Source organism: Seriola lalandi, unplaced genomic scaffold (assembly GCF_002814215.2).
Source record: "Seriola lalandi dorsalis isolate HSWRI2012SDOR001 ecotype SW California unplaced genomic scaffold, Sedor1 jcf7180002054524, whole genome shotgun sequence".
NCBI lineage: Eukaryota > Metazoa > Chordata > Actinopteri > Carangiformes > Carangidae > Seriola > Seriola lalandi.
Window position 1 is genome coordinate 2,956,454 of NW_019525077.1, and position 15,366 is coordinate 2,971,819.

The 15,366-nt window shown below is 40.2% G+C and overlaps 1 protein-coding gene across 1 annotated transcript in view; it reads left to right on the top strand.

Moving 5' to 3' along the window:
• Positions 1–15,366, top strand: part of nipbla (NIPBL cohesin loading factor a) — a 28,374-nt gene that overhangs the window by 5,610 nt on the left and 7,398 nt on the right. Inside the window, exons 7-32 of the mRNA XM_087176056.1 lie at positions 109–272; positions 1,812–1,960; positions 2,807–2,897; positions 3,211–3,432; positions 3,642–3,899; positions 4,015–4,766; positions 6,659–6,872; positions 7,033–7,209; positions 7,390–7,563; positions 7,850–8,011; positions 8,140–8,243; positions 8,344–8,430; positions 8,688–8,919; positions 9,878–10,029; positions 10,131–10,211; positions 10,431–10,531; positions 10,730–10,859; positions 10,974–11,056; positions 11,597–11,729; positions 12,181–12,324; positions 12,519–12,605; positions 12,974–13,194; positions 13,381–13,483; positions 13,649–13,747; positions 13,968–14,114; positions 15,132–15,287. Coding sequence (XP_087032182.1) covers positions 109–272; positions 1,812–1,960; positions 2,807–2,897; positions 3,211–3,432; positions 3,642–3,899; positions 4,015–4,766; positions 6,659–6,872; positions 7,033–7,209; positions 7,390–7,563; positions 7,850–8,011; positions 8,140–8,243; positions 8,344–8,430; positions 8,688–8,919; positions 9,878–10,029; positions 10,131–10,211; positions 10,431–10,531; positions 10,730–10,859; positions 10,974–11,056; positions 11,597–11,729; positions 12,181–12,324; positions 12,519–12,605; positions 12,974–13,194; positions 13,381–13,483; positions 13,649–13,747; positions 13,968–14,114; positions 15,132–15,287 — 4,423 coding nt within the window. The remainder of the gene's footprint in view (positions 1–108; positions 273–1,811; positions 1,961–2,806; positions 2,898–3,210; positions 3,433–3,641; positions 3,900–4,014; positions 4,767–6,658; positions 6,873–7,032; positions 7,210–7,389; positions 7,564–7,849; positions 8,012–8,139; positions 8,244–8,343; positions 8,431–8,687; positions 8,920–9,877; positions 10,030–10,130; positions 10,212–10,430; positions 10,532–10,729; positions 10,860–10,973; positions 11,057–11,596; positions 11,730–12,180; positions 12,325–12,518; positions 12,606–12,973; positions 13,195–13,380; positions 13,484–13,648; positions 13,748–13,967; positions 14,115–15,131; positions 15,288–15,366) is intronic.

The window sequence follows — 15,366 nt, forward strand, 5'->3', positions numbered from 1 at the left end:
ACTGTCATTAAGTCAAAAAATGTTATTTATTTCACCGTTAATCATGCAACTTCCTTATGCCTGCTTGCTTACACTCTCTCTCCCTGTTCTGTCCTCCACTTTGTCCAGCCGGTTTGTTGCGCCCCAGACTGGGTCTAGTAGCCGGTATATGGGCCAGCAGAACAGTCCAGTACCCAGCCCCTACACTCCCCAGAGCCCTGCCACTGGTTACATACAGCAGTATCCCCACCAACAACCACCCAGCTATAACCAACACCAACAAATACAACAAGGTGAGTGTGTATATGTGTGTTCCATGTTTGTGCGAATGCATGAAAGGACAGAGGTCTTGAAATATGGTTCCATAACCCTTGCCTGTGTGTGTCTGGGTGTGCACCTGTGCATCTGTTTGAGTCATTGAAAGACATCAGCACAGTTTCAGACTTGCATGTGAGTCTAATATGTGGTTGAGGTTGACATGCTGACATCATTAGACAATAAGAGTGTACTTTTAAAATTTCAGGTTTGTAGGTGTCTTGTTTCAAAATCACCTAAAAGATGTACATATACGGTGAAAGAGCCCTATTCAGTGAGGTGTTATGTAACGACTCCATCTGTAGAGATCTGTCCTTTGATATGATTTCATGGGTTCTATGGTTTTACTACAGTTTTTTTTATTTACAGTTTCTTATATGATAGCACAACTGGTAGCTATTCAAAATTATAATGGAAAGTGCATTTAAATCTGTCAGGTGGCCATTTTGAAAACAAAATTCTTGACTTTGTATTGTAATTGCGCTGTTTTTGCTTGGGGTGTACTGTTTGTTGCATGTGATCAGTGGCTGTGGTTTAGTGGACAGTTCCGTGGTCAAAATTCTGTTACGCCCCTGGGAATGCAAATTTATCAACTTCCGTTGTTTCACTGTATCTCATGTGTTGCCTCAGTCCTTCATTGCATTAATTGATTTTATTCAGATTTCCAACAGTAATTTTGTCACATTTATTTATTTTAGATGTTTAACCAGGGATTTCCTGAAGGTTTTGTCAAATTAGCAAAATTGAAAATATTAAGAATAACTTTTTTTTGTGAAAGGCTTAATTCTGAATTCAGGTATAAAACAGAACAATGTTCTATACTACAAAACAGGAAAGCTACGAACAATCAAAGGCTCTTTAAGTAAGAATTGGATAAAATAGGGAAGATATAGAATAATTTAATAGTAAATAATCAGATTTAATAGGCCTGGTTTCATGACGTTAGCCATGTCTAGTAGGGCCTATATCGGTTAGTACTGGCTTGTCACCATATCATCCTTGTTGTATATGATGGCAGCTATGCCCAAAAGTGCTATGTTATGTATTTACACAATGAGCACCATTTTGGGTAGAAAATCCATGCCCTCCGGACATGAATAGATTACACAATTAATATTATACCGACACTGACAATTGTGGCTCTTACCCTTTAAATGTAATTAGTTAAAAATCTATGTATTTAAGTGTGCCTTTGCTTGTGCATTAAATTGTACACTCCTAGTTCAAGAGTAAAATATGACAAACAACAGGAGGTTGTGGTACAGTGGTTGAACTTTAAGTCGATCACTTACCATTTTGCTGGGTCTCATGAAGTCTCTCAGGGACAGCAGGGAGAACTGATGCCCTGTTTAAGCAGTTGAACCAAAAACATTTCTAACATTATTTTATCATCAATTTTTTGACTCATCTCTAATATATGAGAGTATGTTATTTTTTCTGTCATGATCATTTGTGTTATGATTACCACACTAATAGATCATTTAAAGGAATGACTTATTTCGTCTTTTATCTGGCAGTGTCTGTGGCCAGTCCCATGGTTCCAGGCGGCATAAGAAATATCCATGAGGGCAAAGTGTCGGGTCAGATTGCCAATGCTGCCAACCATCACTCAGACAGACACGGCACTGAGGACTACCTTAACATTGTACACCGACTGGGCAATGAGGTACGAATGAGACTAGAATGAACATATTCTAAGTTTACATCCCAACTGAGGCAAAAAGTTATGAGCGAACAAAAAAGTCATGCTGATAATAATGCTGTTTTTGGTGAAGTGTCTTTGCTTAGGGTTTGGAAGATTTGTATTATGAACAAAAAAGACATTTTCTGTGATGTCTGTTATGTGATGTCACTGTACATGGAAGTCCCCACTATCATTTCTCACATAGCAAACAGGCAATAGTCAGCATCTGCCGATGAGCGTTCACATGAAGGAAAAAATAGGAAATACTGCTACAATGATAAATATCTCTTGCGCAATAGACCACACAAACAGGTTGAGAGAGAATCCAGGGGCAAGATTTTACAAACTGCTCAGGGCTAAAGAGAAGAAAAGTAATGTCAAGCAATACTTTTGTTGGGGTGGTTATGTAACACTAAATTTTAACATATTAACATTTTGAACAAAACCTGTTGAGTAGGTATATTTGTGTGTGTGTGTTGTGTTTAGTTGTGTTTAGGTTTTTATAAGATGATCTTTTTATAACTTGTACACACAGCAGGTAGGTTCTGCTGATTTTAAATCAAGACTTTGGTTCTGAGTTGTGGGAGAGCATCTATGCCGATTTCCAATTATTTTGGTCTCGCCATTAATTATTTATTTAAAATTGAGAAGTACCTGTACACTAAACTCAGTGCTCTCACATACAGGAAGCTTTATTGGTGACAGTTGGGTAAAAATTGGACTTTCAATTAACCATGTTGAGAATTTTTAAAGCTAACTTTTGTTAGAAAGTCCATTGTAAAGCTCATACCTGGTAGCTTACATCTGTCATGTCTATGTCTTGTCCAGGAGGGGGACTCTACCATGAGGAATCCTTCTTTCCCTCTGAGGTCTCCACAGTCTGGCTGCTCCCCAGCAGGGAGTGAAGGAACGCCCAAACGTAAGGCCACTGGAAGAGGAAAGGAGACACTACACTGCATACACCCTGCCCTCCTTTTTTTGCATTTAAGGAATAGTAATAATAATAATAAGAAGAAGAATTTAATTTCACAGCAGCAGAATAGTTCACGGCCATTATTCCTCAAGAGTGATAAAAGGCCACTGTGATTTTCATTTCAGTGTTAGCAGCCGTCTTGGTATATTGTATTGCACATCATTACAGTGGAATACCTGTTGTAGACATGTATGTGTCCTTCCTTTTACATAGAGTTGAAGGATAACTTTCTTTTCTATTTGGTGTTGCTCCCTCACAGCGGGTTCTCGCCCCCCACTGATTCTACAGTCACCACCTCCCTATGCACCCTCACCAAGGGAGGGAGGACCTGACCAGAAACAGCAGCCCCAACAAAGGAAGAAAGCCCCAGCGGTGAAAGAGGAGAAAGACATGTACGACATTGTTAGCTCTCCAAACAAGGACTCTACAAAACTCACCCTCAAACTGTCAAGGGTCAAGTCAAATGAGTCCGATCCTCCAGGTAAGAGAAGATTTGTAACTCAGCTCAGTGTTAGCTGGATCCCCACCTTTTTGGTTATACTGTTTCCCACACCCCTTAGCAGTACTAAGAAGAGGTATGCTGCGCTCACATCTTTTAAGTACAAAAAAATACATTGTGTAAGCTAGAACCCTTGAAGTGCTGGAAACCATCAGCCCTTTATAATACAATAATTTTTGTTCATATCACAGGTGAGGTCTTGCCAGGTATGGACCAGAACTCAGACAATATGGAGCCAGAACTGGGCTTTCAACAGGTCCCTGTACTTCAGCATAATCGAGGAGCCCGGCTGCAACAGCAGCAAGTGTCCCAGCAAGCAGGTGGTGCCAGTGGTCTCCAGCCTCCTAGTTCCCCTTACGATGAGGCAGAGCTAGATGCCCTTGCTGAAATTGAAAGGATAGAACGAGAAGCGGCCAGTGAGAAGTGCTCCAAGGAAGTGCAAGATAAAGGTGTGTAGGATATCTATAAGTATGACTATATGAATACAAACTGAGTTGTTGTGAATGTATATCTTTTGATGTTTTTTGAGTATGTAGTTTTAATTTCATGTCTTTCGATTTACAGACAAACCACTGAAGAAAAGAAAACAGGACTCTTTTCCCCTGGAGCCAGGTGCGGGGGGACCAGGTGGCCCCACAGGTGCCCCAGGGAGTGGATCAACAGGAGGGGGCAATGCTGGCAAACTGACGCCACAAGAGGCCACTGCAGCTGGGAACGGTGCCAGCCGCCCTCCCCTCATGGTGAGCATCGACCTCCAGCAGGCAGGTCGAGCTGATGGCCAGCTCGACCCCTGTCTGGCTGCCCCTATTCCAGCCCTAGAGGCCCAACGCTGGCCTGAAGAACCAGCTAGTGGGCCGGCTGCAATGGAGGGTTCTGATACGGCTTTGCGGTTGAAACCAGATGGGCGACCGGAAGTCATCAAGAACCGGGCCGATAAACATGACAGCAGGAGAGAAGGCCGGGAATCATCAAAGCACCGGCATGATGAGAAATCCTCAGAGAGACGGGGAGAGATGCCAAAGTCATCAAACCGAGGGGAACATGGACGAGACAGGGACAGAGAATCTGACAGAGATAGGAGGCATCGGAGTGAAACTGGTGGTCGAGACCGACGCTCCCCTGACTCTCGCTGCCGAAGTGATCGAGATAGGTCTGGCTTCCGGGCTTCTTCCACTGGAGAGCCTGGTCGGAGCAGCAGTAGGCAAGATGGTTCCAAACCAGCCTCATCTGCTTCTGGTGTTAAACTTCCAGATTCTTTCCCTGCTCAGCTCCTGGGAGGGCATAGTGGCGCACTGAAGAACTTCCAGATCCCCAAGGTGATCTGGGCTGACCTAAAAAAAAAAAAAAAAAAAAAATCTACTCATCTTCCAATCATTCAACTGTCACTGCCTGCAATTTCACAAAACCAAATCACACCACTGCTCACTCTTTTTGGTTTTTTGGTTTTCCATTCATAAGCCTTTTGTTTATTCCCGGGATTGGTCTCAAAATTCTGTTAACACATTAACCTACACCTAACCATCTGTTAAAAGTAGAAATTGTTTTGTTTTATTTATTATTATTATGCAAGTCCTGTGTGTAAACAAAAGGAAGTACCTTAAAGAAATGCTCCACTGCTTTTTTTCAGATCTTGCACATGGGTGAATGTCTACTGAAAGCACTCACTGTTGGTGTCATGCAGCCCGAATACTTGGACTGCAAGAGGCTAATTTTCCCTGTGCAGTCAAGCTTCTTACTATATCTAGTGTCAACTAAGTCTTGAGAGATGCAATCCCCAGTCACATGTCATGGCACACAGTTACATGCCCCACCTCAGTAAAGTGTGCTGAGTTAATATTTTAATATGGTAGCTTTTGTGTGTTTGCTTACAAAAAACAAGCACACTTGTATATGTATTGTGAACAATAGCTTCTTTCGCAGCTACTGTATGGAAGCCATATTTATCACCAGGCAAACAAGATTACACTGCCAGTCATTTAATGTTGCAGTCAGTCTAATCATACAGCTCACCTGCCCTCAGTGGCTTGTCTACTGAAAATGTGGCTATTTACCTGAAAAGTCCTACAAGTGCATTGTAGTTGTAATAGAAACATTTAAGAGTTGTACTGCCAGGACTAAACCAGCTATGCAGTCTCTGGAAGGATAATTTTTGTCTCTTGTTATGAGAACTACACTCTATTCTCAGTAGGACTAAGCAATGTTGTGATTAAATTGTGAATAGACAATGTACGTCAATCATCGGTTGTCTGCAGGGCATCGCAGTGGGAAAACTTGGCATTGGAGAAGGAGTTATGACTTCCCTGTGCTGGAATTTATTTAACTAAATCACATTCTATTTTAGATTTTGTCCACAATTTTTCAAGATATCATGGAAAAAGGTAGTTTGCTTATGAGTAGTGTTGAAATGACTTCAATTGAAGGGATTGTCAGTCAACAGAATGATATAAATAGCTTTTTATAGAAGTAAAAACACCTTTGCTATCATTTGCTAGCAGGTTAGTCAAACCCCTTTTCCTAATTTATTTTTCAACCTGTTATGAATAATTTTATATTGTACGCCACTTCTCAATCAGCACCTTTAGCAGAATAAATTTGCAGTATTGCACAGTCAGCTACCAGTCTATGCTGAACTGCCGACAAGCCTTTATCATTTTTATCAGGTGGTGATGACTAGCCACCTTAGCCAAAGGAGAGGGTTAGTGTAACTGTTGTTTATGTATGTGCTTTATTTATTTTATATTTGTTAGGGGTGCACAACTCGGACACAAACTTTGGCATTATAATATTATGGCAAAAATTCTTTGTTGACAAAACATCCACAATTGCCATCTCTAGATTTTTCCCGTCATCCCTAGTGGCAAGGGGTAGTTGCTACCTTGGAATTGCAGTGTTGACAATGTACTATGACGATGTATTCACTGTTGATCCTTAAATTTAAGATAATGTTGGAAAAACAGTGGAATATTCCTCTAAGACTTTGTTATCAGAACTGTACTGGAAACTAACATCAAAATCACTAATCTCATGTCAGTCAGTTTGAACCATTGTTTACATTTTATTATCTTATCTTGATTTTCTTTGTGTATACGCAGCTCACATTTTTTCTGTCCAAAATTGTGTGAAAGTGAGTTTCACTGAAGTTTGAACTTCAAACAATCTCAGTGGGCTTTCCTGACAACTTTTTCTTTTTTTTTCCCTTTTTTTTCAGATCAAGCGTGATAAGGATACCAGTGGGTCAAATGAAGGTCAAATGTGGGGCCAGCCCAAGGTTAAACTGGAGAGGCTGGGTTTGGTGCAGGACTTTGAGAAGAGGCCCAAGCCTGTAGTGGTTCTGAAAAAGCTCTCCATCGACCAGATCCAGAGGATCATCCGGCACAGCAAGTCTGGAAAGAACAGGATCTCGTCGGGAAAATCTGGCAAAAGTAAGAAAAACATACTGTGGAACTGCAAGCAGTTTTGCTCATTTCATTCAACTTACTATACAGGATTTTTTCACGCTGTCTAATGTGTTTTCCATGTACTCAAAGACAAAAAGATTGACCTCTTTGTTGATAACTTGAAAAGGTTATTGTCAAATTTTAGGTGGTATGGACCCGGCAGTTCTAAAGGAGCTGCCCCCAGAGCTGCTTGCAGAGATTGAGTCAACCATGCCCCTGTGTGAAAGAGTAAAGATGAACAAGAGGAAACGAAGCACTGTAAATGAGAGGCCCAAATATGCCGAAGTCAGCTCGGATGAAGACTTTGACGCAAACGGAGAATGTGAGTCAAATCATTTGATACATGTCTGGTATTCTTTGCACAAGGGTTGACCTTTTGCTTGTAGAAATGTTCTTAAAATGTATTCAACCAAAAGACATGATTGATATTTTTATATGTAAATCTTAGTTTTGGATGACAATTTGTTTTATGTTTTATGGCCTTTATGTTTAATCTCCACAGCTGCAAGGAAGCGGCAACGCCGAGATAAAGACAGGTCATGGGAGTTTGAAGAAAGAGAGCGTCGGGGTTCAGGGGATCATCGGAAAAGTGGGCACCGGGACAGCCGACGAGGCTCAGGGAGCCGCTACCGAGACTCCTCAGAGGAAGATTCACCGCCACCCAGCATGAGTGAAAGTCTGTATTCAAGTCATGTGCCACAGCATTATGCATCTCTTTCTTTTGTGTGGGACAGTCATAGAACTTCATATAGTGTCTTATTGGGTTAAATTTAATGCTACATTAGACTGGGGAGTAATGTTCTTATATACAGGCAATAAATAAATATATGCTATCACAGACTAGAATGCATTAAAAGAAATTAATCCATATTTTAAATAATTTTATAACTTGTCAAGAGACAAATTGGTATCTGCCACACATAAAAAAGCTAAAATAATTAACATGAAAATTATCTCATCAGTTGCCAGAAAAATGAAGATGAAGGAGAAGCAGAAGAAACGGAAAGCATATGAACCCAAGCTGACCCAAGAAGAGTTGATGGACTCGTCCACATTCAAGCGGTTCTTAGCGAGCATTGATAACATACTGGAGAATCTGGAGGATGTGGATTTCACTACCATGGGTAAATTTGGTGCTTATTGGCTTTCAAACTGCCACTGTGGTCCATTTTGAAAACCCAAATACATCAACTGCTTTATAATTTATTGTGACTTTCTGTAAAGTGTAATAGTGTTTTGTGTTTTCCAACAGCAGATGATGATGAGATACCTCAGGAACTGCTGCTTGGTAAACACCAGTTGAATGAGCTGGGCAGCGAGTCCGCCAAGATTAAGGCCATGGGCATCTCCAGCAGGGTATTGTATAGAATATTAATATAAATACTTAAAATATAGTGTTGTGGATTCATGATGCCGCTTCAGGTGTAGGTCTAAATAATGGTCTCTGTTGTTGTAGATCCCATCAGACAAGCTGGTCAAGCTGTTGAACATACTGGAAAAGAATATCCAGGATGGGTCCAAGCTTACCACCATGATGAACCATGTAAGCTCTCTTCCCATCTCTTTCTGTGTTAAATATTCTTTGTAGTGATACCTAATTAACATAAGGATTTTTGGTGATATACTGCTGAAATTCATACAGTATTCATTTAAAACATGCTGTCACTGGCAGCAAAAGTAGAAATTGAATTGTTAAAATTGTACCAAAGGTTCTTTGATAGAATAATTAAAACTATTGGCCACCAGATAGTGATTAATTTCTGTAAAATGCATTCTCATTTTTTTCCCTTCTAACCTCAGGACCATGATGCTGAAGATGAGGAGAGACTTTGGAGAGACCTGATAATGGAGAGAGTCACAAAGTCAGCAGATGCCTGTCTGACAGCTCTTAACATCATGACCTCAGCGCACATGCCGAAGGCTGTCTATATAGAGGACGTCATAGAGCGGGTGCTACAATACACCAAGTTCCATCTTCAGAACACACTGTATCCACAGTATGACCCAGTATACAGGGTGGACCCACATGGAGGTAAGGATTAAGAAAAACAGCTTTCCTTCATTTGATTATATGATTTTTATATGAGCCTGGGCCTTGTACTTTTGTGAACTGAATGACACTAAATTAATGAGTTTGTGATGAATATATGAGTGTTCATTAAACAATTGATCCCAGTCATCTGGGAATTACAGAGTTATCACTTGAAGTTCAAATTTTCTGTTTAACTGACTTCCTACACTCATTCATACATTCATGAGCTGTATGAGCTGTAGCACAAATTAAAGCTGCAATGACCTGATCTCAGTGAGCAGAATTGTTTGCACTTTGGGTAAAGATTAATTTTTAGAACGTCCTAAATGACTACCTGAAGTACATTTATGAAATGTGTTTATAAAGCTGTTAGGTCTGTCATGATGTAGAGATGGGTCAGGGATCTTATGGCTCCGTTCACTGCTGACAGCCAGCTCATCATTCTTGTCTGTCGTGTCTGTCTCTGACTGATGTTAAATGGCAGTGAAGTTTGATTGCTGATCCTACTTTAAATTATATTGTTGAGCTATCTTATTGTTGCTTTTGCTGTTGAAGTACATCCAAATGCTGTGGCGTTTTGGAGTTTGGTTCTTTTTTTCCCAAACACATCTATCTCTTCTGACCGGCTGGTTTTCACTGTTCACAAAATGGTTAGTGGAGTACGCACAACGATAAAAAGAACAGTTTTGAGGTACAACTTGTTTCCCTGCGTTCATACCAAAGAGGTGTGGAAAACATTGGACCCTTTGCAAACGTAACATTATTATTATGATGCACAACATTGTCCTTGCCACTGAGGGGAAGTTTAACTCAGCGTAGTATCTGCAAAATGTTGTGTGATATGTCTTATTTAAATTTCATAAACAGAAACAGAAAGCGTTTATTAGGATGTCAAATTATTGGTGCAGGATCATTAGAACATAGAAAAGTATTTCATGGCGTTACTCTTGTCTTTTAGGTGGCATGTTGAGCTCCAAGGCAAAGCGTGCGAAATGCTCCACACATAAGCAACGTGTGATTGTCATGTTGTACAACAAAGTGTGCGACATTGTCAGCAACATTTCTGAGCTCCTAGAGATCCAACTACTGACAGACACCACCATCCTCCAGGTAAAACTCAAAATACCTGAAAAACAATGTTACAAAAAATGTTGTCAAAAAGTGCATTGCAAATCAGATGATGATTCATGCTATTCTCCCTTTTATTCCAGGTTTCTTCCATGGGAATCACTCCGTTCTTTGTGGAGAATGTCAGTGAGCTGCAGCTGTGTGCCATTAAACTAGTTACAGCAGTAAGTCTTTGTCTTGGTTTTTTTTTCTTCTCAGAAATGTTCAGAAATTCATAGTTTATCTAAAGACATGGCTTGTGACCATCTTTTCTGGTCACTTTATCCTGAGTACTACATTGCAATCTTTTGTATACAACCCTTGGTGTACATACCTTATGTGTATTTTTACTCTTCTACAGAACTATGAAAGTAGAGACTAACTGACTTATTTCCTGTGTCCAGGTGTTCTCACGTTATGAGAAGCATCGGCAGCTGATCTTGGAGGAGATCTTTACCTCTTTGGCCAGACTGCCCACCAGCAAACGCTCCCTCAGGAATTTCAGGTAATTTGTTTTATGTGAATTCACATTGATTTATGGCAATTAGGCGTTGCAAGTATAAAGCATCAAATGGAAAGATTGATTATTGTCAGGCCGTTGGTGTAGCAAAATAATAGTTGAGCTGAAGATTTCCCAATGAGAAAGTGTGTTCCCCACCTACAAAATCATTTTACTGTAACTTATCATGTATCCTGTTCTTAGGCTGAACAGCTCAGACCAGGATGGAGAGCCGATGTACATCCAAATGGTGACGGCTCTGGTGCTGCAGCTGATCCAGTGTGTGGTCCACCTCCCCAGTGACAAGGACGCTTTCGAAGAGTACGACAGTAAGGTAGGAGCAAGCCGCCAAAAAAAAAAAAATACAATTGATATAAATACAAACACACCTTAAGACACATCATTTGCTGATTCCTTTTTCTTTTCTTTTTCTTTTTTTTTTTTATAGGTGGATCAAGATGTGTTGATAACCAACTCGTATGAGACGGCAATGAGAACAGCACAAAACTTCCTCTCAGTCTTCCTCAAAAAGTAATTACCATTCTATTCTGAACTATCTTGAAATATGCTTTTTACTTTTTGCTTAGTTAGTTGCATTGCACTGTAACCTGAAGTATTTATTAACAGGCATACAATGCAGACTAATGCTGAAGAACTAATACTTATTCTGTTTTGAACTGTTGCTACCAGTCATGTGCATTGCTGCCACCATTTGGTATGCCCTCTGTAGTGAGTAGAAATAAGAATCAAACCACCACCATCCTTATGGACTGCAGGTTTCCCTATGTGTATGCTGGTATTGTACGAGATACAAACTATACAGGGACTTGTCAAAAATGGCTCGGTGCATGTCAAGTAGTCAAACACTTTACAAGGTTTGGTTGATTTGAACTGCCGGGTTTTTCAGCCTTACATACTTTGATTTTCAGTGTGAATTTTCTTGTTGCTTCACAGCCCTGGGCCCCTGATTATAATTGCTACCACCAATTTTTCTCATTATACTTTTGGTTTGTTCCTTTTATTTCCCTATGAATCTCCTCCCCTGACGCTATCCTCTTTCCTCTCCTTTAGGTGTGGCAGCAAGCAGGGAGAAGAAGATTACCGGCCATTGTTTGAGAACTTTGTCCAGGATCTACTCTCAACAGTAAACAAACCAGAGTGGCCTGCTGCTGAGCTGCTGCTCAGTCTTCTTGGCAGACTACTGGTTAGTATGACAGAGCGCTTTTTTTAAACTGGAAATGCACCTATTTGTACTGAAGTGTTTCCAAGAATAGACTATCTACATTAATAGCAGTGGACAGCTTTACGGCCCTTTTGGCAAAAGGGAAACGTTTAACACTGAAACATGGACTTAAAAGGTTGCAACTTATGGAAGACATCCTCCAATCGTGTGTATTCTTTGCATTTTAAGCACTGATGTTGTAGTTCCTTAAGACATTTTTATAACGCTAGCTTTGTACTCTGTACTCGGTCAGATGTCTGTTATCAAGAGTTACTTCTTTATTTGTAGCATTGAAGTATTTAAACACTTGAAAACAATTAATCATAAGTGTAATATGGTGACTTACAACAATGCATTTCCTGGTGACATCTTCTGTTCTTTTGACATTCTTATGTTCTTTTGCTCTTTATTTATCTGGCTCTGCTCCCATCAGGTACACCAGTTCAGTAATAAGCAGACCGAGATGGCTCTGAGAGTAGCATCTCTAGACTACCTGGGCACAGTGGCAGCCCGTCTGAGGAAGGATGCAGTCACCAGCAAGATGGACCAGAGATCAATTGATCGTATTCTACAACAGGTAGAAGAACAACTTCATATTTGATGTCACTTTCTCTTGAAGTTGACATTTATAGTGAGAAAAATAAGCTAAATGGTACAAGCAGAAAATGTATGTTACAAGTTTGTTTCTCTTTTGCTTGACGATTTGCATCCCAACCTTTTTGCTGAATATGGCTTGAGGTGAGTAACACTTGTTTCTCTCTAATCATATAGTCTCCAGGTAACGATGAGACCCAGCAGCTGCAGAAGGCTCTACTGGACTACTTGGAAGAGAATGCTGAGACAGATGCCTCACTGGTGGTGGGTTTACATTAGACTGACTGTGCAAGAGGCTACTTTAAACACTGTTTGAGCTTTAAATATCTGAAATCTGTGGGCATGTTGTAAGTGTCACGTGGCTTTTCATTTATTACTTCAAATGAGCTAGTTAATTTCATGTGGAAGCACCTTTCTATAGGTAACTGCCACTGCACAACACTGAAAAACATCCATTAAATTGTTAGAAATGCTTTTAATTAGCTTGAATTAGTCGACAATACAGCTGACCTTTTTCCTTAGAAGTAAAAGGCTACATTAAAGGCACAAACTACAATATTTCCTACTCTTAAGAAATAGTTATATTCTTTGAATCATCTACCTCTGATACTGAGACCCTCTTTGTCCTTTAGTTTGCTAGAAAGTTCTACATTGCCCAGTGGTTTCGGGACGCCACCACAGAGGCTGAGAAGTCCATGCGTAACCAGAATCCGAAGGATGAGGACTCATCGGACGGGCCACAACATGCCAAGGAGTTGGAGAGCACCGGTGAAATTATGCAGCGTGCTGAGAAGCGCAAGAAGTTCCTGCGCAACATCATCAAAACCACGCCAGCTCATTTCACTACACTGAAGTAAGGATGTGTGAATGTCTCGGCAGAGTAATCTGCATCACTCGTACAACAGAGACTTATTATGATTGCACTGTCCCATCTCTTTCCCTGTTTCTTTTTTGGTGTCACTCGTCGGTTACAGTCTCACTGCCTGTTGTATGACTGTATAATCCTCTAACATTCTTTGTTTTTGCACTTCTATTACAGAATGAACTCTGACACTGTGGACTATCAAGACTCCTGTCTGATCGTGCGTTATTTGGCCTCCATGAGGCCGTTCGCCCAGAGCTTTGATATTTATTTAACACAGGTAAGATTTGAATGTTGTTACCACAATAATGCATAAATAGTTCACACGGTATAATACAGGTGATATTAAGGCTCACTAGTTTGACTTTGTTTTGTAAACTGTTGAACTGACAGAAGTTCAATCGTGTAATAATAGATTGGTGTTTTGTTTGTTTGTTTTAAATAGATCTTGCGAGTCCTTGGGGAAAGTGCCATCGCTGTAAGGACTAAAGCCATGAAATGTCTATCTGAGGTTGTGGCTGTGGACCCCAGCATACTGGCAAGGGTGTGTGAGGATATGTGTTTGAAAAGACATTTTGTCATAGCTGATTTGTACATTAATTTCACAAATTGTACATTGTGTGGGCTGTCTTAAATTCTATTCTTACCCTGTTAAAATTTTATTTCTTTAATTCAGTTAACACTATTCAGTTGTGTATACAAATGATCTTGTAGTATATTTTTCCCCAGGCTGTGTAGTGACACTCTCTTTTCCGCTTCTCCAGTCCGACATGCAGCGTGGCGTCCATGGTCGTCTGATGGATAACTCCACCAGTGTGAGGGAGGCAGCTGTTGAGCTGCTTGGCAGATTTGTCCTCAGCCGACCCCAACTCACTGAACAGTACTATGACATGCTCATAGAGAGGATACTGGTGAGTTACCCTCTCAGACTCATTTGAGACACATTAACACAATCTCCATTGAGTACTCGCCAACAATGGATAAAACTTGTTTTCAATGATGTTATGGTATGCTGTGTCATCGTAATGTTTATCTATAGGTATCAATGTGTCAGTTGTACTCAAACAACTACATGCCCCCACTATCCTGCACAGTTGTATGCATGTTGGATCTAATGTTTCATGCTGTTTACGCCACACCCTGAGTCTGCCATTGTGATACTGCAGTTGGAATGGTGATTTATCAGACTGGAAAACATTTTTCAAGTCATTGTTAGTGCAATGATAAGGACGTACGCTGCTGTTCCCCGATACCAGCTATAGTGGTGACAAATTTTTCAAGAACCACTTACTAACCAAGCTTTTTGAACTGTATTTGAGTTGTGGTCTGTTCATCGTGCACTTCGGAGATTGTCACCTGTAGAAAAACAGCTGAATATGCTTTTTTTTTTAGTTTTACACTTTAAGATCTTTTAAAGCACACTCTTTGTAAAGTGATCACATGAAATTCTAGTGTGGAAATGGAGCCGCTCTTTCTTACACCTTTCACCGAGTTTACATGGAAAAGCATCTGCAGTGATTGAACTTGAAGAAAAGTTGGTTGATTTTGGTTGTTTCAAGTTCGCTTTTACATGATACGAATAATTAAATAGGGAGCCAGTTTAAAAGCAGGATGCGATCTAGCATTAAAACAGATCATTGTAAAGTGCCATTATAATATAAGCTATCGATACTGAGATCCAGTCAAACACAAAAGCCTAGTACTTATTCTTTGTATTCAGCATCTCAGAAGTGAATGCATTGAAATTGTTGTGCCTGTCGTCATGGAAATGTTCAGGAGGGTTCATGAGAAGTTCACTTGTCATTACAGTATTTTACTGCCACCTATTGGCAGAAAGATGCTATTGCACCCCATGCAGATGTTTCTTTTATAAATTAAAACAAGAGTCTAAAAAACCTTTTATTAAATTAATTTCTTTTGGTTCACAGGACACTGGTATCAGCGTAAGAAAACGGGTGATCAAGATCCTCAGAGACATCTGTCTGGAGCAGCCAACCTTCAGTAAGATCACTGAGATGTGTGTGAGGATGATCCGCAGAGTCAATGATGAGGAAGGTATCAAGGTATGGATCAACTGCACCTTTGTCTCTTGACAATTTTAGTTGTTTGGAGATGACCTCCATTTTTTTTTTTTTTTTTTATCTTTTTAGATATATTCATCAC